The 5,666-nt window shown below is 37.5% G+C and overlaps 1 protein-coding gene across 4 annotated transcripts in view; it reads left to right on the top strand.

Moving 5' to 3' along the window:
* The window catches only part of LOC149117484 (uncharacterized), a 6,084-nt gene extending 418 nt beyond the window's left edge, over positions 1 to 5,666 (top strand). For 2 of the 4 annotated variants that reach the window (XM_089283254.1, XM_089283255.1), the window contains exons 2-4: positions 911 to 986; positions 4,051 to 4,136; positions 4,992 to 5,666. In XM_089283254.1, coding sequence (XP_089139380.1) covers positions 4,051 to 4,136; positions 4,992 to 5,427 — 522 coding nt within the window. In that variant the 5' untranslated portion in view covers positions 911 to 986 and the 3' untranslated portion in view covers positions 5,428 to 5,666. The remainder of the gene's footprint in view (positions 1 to 910; positions 987 to 4,050; positions 4,137 to 4,991) is intronic. The other 2 variants (XM_089283256.1, XM_089283257.1) reach the window with 1 other exon arrangement.

The raw sequence follows: 5,666 nt of genomic DNA, 5'->3' as shown, positions 1-5,666 counted from the left end.
AATTTTTGTTAATATATTTTGGGTTACTACTGAAACGGTCAGTGAAAAAAAAGGTGCATACTTAAAATGGAGCAAGAGGTAATAACAGGGTATCTTCTTAAGTTTATATCCTTTTATATATAGCAGAGTAAATAACTTTCCGTAGCTACATATACTGCCTCTGTTTCTATTCTCTTTTTGCACGGTTATTTGATATTTGTCTAGCTCGTGCGAGCAACGTTACCACCTGTTATTCCAAGTTTTCTTCCCTAATGAGCGAACTGCTTACTGCAGACAACTTCCCGCTTTTTTCAACCACACAAGACGTATAATTTGTAAAAATTTGTGCGTCACTGTAGCGTTATACACACCGTAGATACAAACTCATAAGATTTCACTGCCATCAACGTCTGCGTAATTCGCTTCTAAAATGTCGTTAAAAGTACCGTACTTCAAATTTATGTTAGAATTAGATTTGAGTTGGGATCACAGAGTCCCTTTACTTGAGGGGAGTTTTTCGCCTCCATTAGATCTCGCACATTATTTAAACTTCTCCAGGGAGTTTGGAAGAAGGGTTGGTGGGAAAGGAGATTTTGATGACGTTTAGAACAATCATCTGGTAGTCAACCCGGGGACATGGGATGTTCAAAGCAATATCTCCTTTTATGAGAAAAGGCATAAAGAGCATATAACAATATTTTGTTGTCACTTCCCCTACTACCCTCCGGCCCCCCTCCCCCAACAAAAAAAAAGTCTCAAGAGACATATGAAATCATCTGGCGAACCTCAAAAACAAGAAAGCCTTACCTTTCTGCCTTGAACATTTCCAAGTAGGATCACAGTACACTAGAAAAGTGGCCGAAAGGAAAGCTTCAACGCTTTGTATTTTTTTTTTAATTCTCAATCTTAACCAACATTAACATTTTGTCAGGTATAAGCGTTTACTTCACTCATCGAAGGGTCTTCCAACTTTTCAAGAGATATCTACGGAGGACTTCGCTATAGCGGTATGTTTTCAATTTGATTTCTGAAATCGTATCGCTTTCCTCGCACAAAAAGAGATGTAGTTTAATGTAGGTAAAGGTAGTTGTTTTACGAGAAAGCAATTTTCCTTTAAATAGTTCATCTCAAAAATACTGTTCGAAAAACTCTCCCTTACGACTTGATTATATTAATTTGTAGTTCTCTTGCAAAAAACTTTTAAAAAAATAACTGTAGTTACCTCTTAGATATTCTTCAAATTTTGGAAGTGTTTAACTTTTGATAAAAAGCTTACTTACTGAAACGTCTAAAAAACTGAATAACCTACTACAGGTATCTGGTAAATTTCGTATTCTTTTAAGCTGTGAGATTGGATAGTTTTTCGTGAACAACGAGCAGGAAGTAAATATTTTTGTCGTAGCTTCAGTACTGAGGTTCATATTTTTACTTTGTTCGTGCTAGTGACGTTGTTTGGTGAATCTCCATATCTTATCTCACGCAAACTTGGACTAGAAACGTTCCTACAGTACCTGTTGACCAGTACTACAATCCTACAATCCTACAATCCTACAATCCTACAATCCTACAATCCTCGAACGTTTAAAACCATCTGTTTGAATTGCAACTGCACAAGATTTCTAGACGTACCAATAATGAGCTGCATGTAATATGGATTTCTTTCTTTCTCTTTACATATATCTTATTTCTGGGCCCGCAGTAATTGGCTACTTAGCTGTTGCGATGTCCCTGCCAAACCTCTACATATTGATTGCGATGCTTTTTTTGTTTTGTTTTTTGTATTTTTTTTGTTTTCGTTTTTTTTTTTGCATCATAAAGGCAAAGCTAATAAAATAAAATAAAGTAAAGTACTCTGACAAATTTATGCACAGCGAGGATCATTTATTTACTTTGTTGAAATTTCTAAAAAAAAATGAATGTTTAACCTACTATCTCATAAATTTCATTCTTGTTTAGCTGTACGAGTGGATATTTTTTTCGTGAACAACAGGCAGAAAGTAACTATTTTTGTGATAGCTTCAGTACTGGGGTTCCCTCGTTTTTAGTAATGTTATTTGATAGTGACGTTGCCTTGTGAATCTCCATATTTTATCCCACGCTAACGTGGACACGAAACGTTCCTACAGTACCTGTTTTCCACCTGCTGCGCCATTAGTTCACTTTGCGCGCCAAATTAGTTTACTCAAAGTGCCAATAACTAGGTTTTAACAACCAGAGATAATTAGTGAAATAGGCCTTTTGTTTATACATTGTTAAGTTATTTGCGCGAGTACAGTGCTTCACAGTAAGGGAGCATGGAGAGCTAGTAATCCAGTATCTCGTTAAGCTTCACTTCTTTGCATGTTATAAAGTGAAAAAAACTGTAATAATCCTTTTGCGTGATTATTTGACACCTCCGTGCATGAGAAAAGTTCCTATGCGTTATTCAAAATGTTATTAAAATGGTCTACTTTCACCTCGAGTTAGCCAACGTTTTCAGCTACGAAATAAGCTTACCGTGACCCATGCAAGGTTACCCATCCTTATAATCTTGAGATTTTTCTGCAAATTAGTAGTTTTTAAAGATAACTTGTTTAGGATCGATACACATTTCCTGCTTTAGCACTGTTATCAATTATCGTAACTCGTTTCAAAATACTCATTTATGTAGTTCTGAGTTATGCGACAATTACACTAATTTGAGATCATAAAAGGTCAGTTTTATAACGTCTGTTCAGCTTTACTACAAATATCGTGTATTAGGTATTTAACCTCCTCGCGGACAAGGAGTGGGGAAGGGAATGGCAGGGGGGAGGGGGAAGGGGCCTTAAAAAGTCTGCGTCGAGCCTTGTGGCCCATACAGGCGGAGCTTAACACGTTTTCCGTAGCATTAAGCGACTAAGAGTATTTCTACTCCCCCCTGAATGGGATGGTAGTCCATTGCAGGGTTACCCGCAGCATTATGTTCCCCGGTGCCCATTTATACACCTGGGTGGAGAGAGGCACTGTAAGAGTGTCTTGCCCCAGAACACAACACAATGACCCCGACCAGGGCTCAAACCAGGACCGCGCGATCCCGGGTCCTGCGCGCTAACCATTAGGCCACCGCGCGTCCACGATAGCCTTAAAAAGGTCTTTTAAAAATGTTGAAAATAGGATTTACTTAATTTTAGGTCCCTCGAGGAACTTCGGACACCTTAGATATTTCTTCTCGTCATCTGTCATTGCGAAGGTAGCTGCGTTTTGCATGTAGTCAAGCTAAATTTTGCCCTTGTTGAATGAAGTCTTTGTTTTTCCTCAGTTTTCTTGGGCAGCATAGCCAATTATGAGAAAACCGCTCAGTCCAAGATGGCCCAACTAGGATGGCAACTCGTTGCTAAATACAGGAATTGATCTAAATACTTAATTTTTATTTTTTTAACAAAAATAACGTTAAAAGGACAGTGTGGAAACGATGAAGTCTCATTTTTCGTGTCGTATGTCGTCATCGTTTCATGTTATTGGCCTCAAACGGGAACAAATTTGAACGTGCTAGAAACCCTCCAATTTTCACGGTCATAGCTTTATTCTCTAAGAGTTTCAGGTCAAAGCCTCAAAAGCCCTCCTCCCCACGCCCCAGCAGATTGAAAAAGCCCTGTCTTGACAGGATTCAATTACATTTTTATTACGTCAGAGTTTTACAGGGAACCCAGAATAGAAAGGACACACCTCAGCTGATTTCCCTTATTCTTGATGAAAGTTATGGTTTGCCTATGACCGACTTAATTTCGTGGTACTTTAATAGAGTAGCAATAAATTTAAGGCCATTATGGTTTAAGTATAACATCAATTAGTGGTCTGCAACAACAATACACTGCCAAGACAAAAAAAGATCCAATTTCCACGGACAAATTCAGTTCTTCTGTAATATCTTTCAATTCTCATATCGTCAACTCTGTTGTCACGATATATGCCTCTGTAGTGAATTAATGCTTTATTAAATAGCTTAAAACGCTTCATTTGTTCTTTAGCTACGTTCTCAAGTGCCTAACAGTAAACATTTTTCTCAAAACATAACAATACAGACTTCTTCTTTTGCGTGTTTTTTCTCAGATGAATGCTATACTACTGATCTGGATATTTCTGCAAATTGTAATGTCGGTAAATGGAGAGGACAAGATGAATTCTTTGGAAACGAAGTAAGTGTATTGTAGATAGGGGCCTAAGAGGGCGTTTAAATATAACGAAAGAAAATCGAAAAAAGAAAGAAAGAAAGAAAGAAAGAAAGAAAGAAAGAAAGGAAAAAAGAAAGAAAGGAAGAAAGGAAGAAAAAAAGAAAGAAAGAAAGAACGAGAGAAAGAGAGAAAGAGAGAGAGAGAGAAAGAAAGAAAGAGAGAGAGAAAGAGAGAAAAAAAGAAAGAAAGAAAGAGAGACAGAAAGAAAGAAAGAAAGAAAGAAAGAAAGAAAGAAAGAAAGAAAGAAAGAAAGAAAGAAAGAAAGAAAGAAAGAAAGAAAGAAAGAAAGAAAGAAAGAAAGAAAGAAAAAATTTATTTCAACACGGAATCTCTTCAATTAAAAAAAACTGGTTTCCAAGAAAATCGTGCTCAGAAATAACTCAAAACAATACAGTCACAAAATTTCATTGCAAAAGGAAGAAGTAATAGTTTTAATTGCTATTGTGGAGACTCAGTGTGCAAAGAGATTTACTAAATGACTTAGAGACTGTTCTGCTTTGATCGCATTTGGAAGAGAATTCCATAGTTTAGCAGCACGAAAGAAACAAAGAAAAAAAACAAAGAAAGAGAGACAGACAGACAGACAGACAGACAGACGAACAGACGGACCGGACTGTTAGAAAAAAATAAAGAAAGAAAGAGAGAAAGACAGCAAGCCAGAAAGACAGACAGCAGGGTTTGGATTTGAATCCCTTTTAGGAAAAAAAACAAAACAGTTTCGGTGAAAATGTGAAACATTACATTTGCTATTATTGTCAATTCTACCTAGGAGGCAGCTGACTTCTTTTTACTTACATGAATTCATGTGTGCTTTAACAGGCTTTTTTCCGCCTCCATCGCGTGTCAGCCTCGCTACAAAGCTACAGAGCATATAAAATGTTCCTTCAACTTGAAGAACAATGATAATCGTGCTTATTCTGTGCTGACGTCGAACACACCGCTGAGAGAAGAATCACCTTTAGGTCTGCACGTCACTCGAGATGGGACAAAACTGGAATTTCGTGGTATTTTGGAAAAGCGTGAATCTCCGAATCCCCAGGATTTCCTGCTCATTAATGGCGGAAAGACCGTGTCAAGGGCGATTGATCTTTCTTCTGCATACGACACAGCCAAGCCTGGGGTGTATGCTGTGGCGGTGAACACTTTTCTTCAATATGTGGAAGGAAGTGTTCAGCCCCCAACGGGAAATACCGAAATCCAGACACAGCTGGTTCATCTCTCTTCCCCTCCTGCTCAATTTAAAGTAGTTTTTTAAAAGTTCTGCTAAGGAAGTGTCGGTAGCAGACGCGTTCCTAACGGAGAGAAACTAAACTTGTTTCAGTATGAACGTGGACTTTGTAGTTGTCATGGTCAATTATTTATTGTCGTTTATCACAAATAAACCGACGATGAAAAGTTGTGGGGGAAATAATTGTTATAAGCATGTAATTTAAATTAGTTTCAACTAGCACACTATTAACAGAAATAAAGTATACGTAAGATTACTGAAAGAAA

This window comes from Orbicella faveolata, unplaced genomic scaffold (assembly GCF_042242905.1).
Source record: "Orbicella faveolata isolate gen_17 unplaced genomic scaffold, um_ofav_v1 contig_12, whole genome shotgun sequence".
Taxonomy (NCBI): domain Eukaryota; kingdom Metazoa; phylum Cnidaria; class Anthozoa; order Scleractinia; family Merulinidae; genus Orbicella; species Orbicella faveolata.
This window is presented reverse-complemented; position numbering and strand designations above follow the sequence as displayed.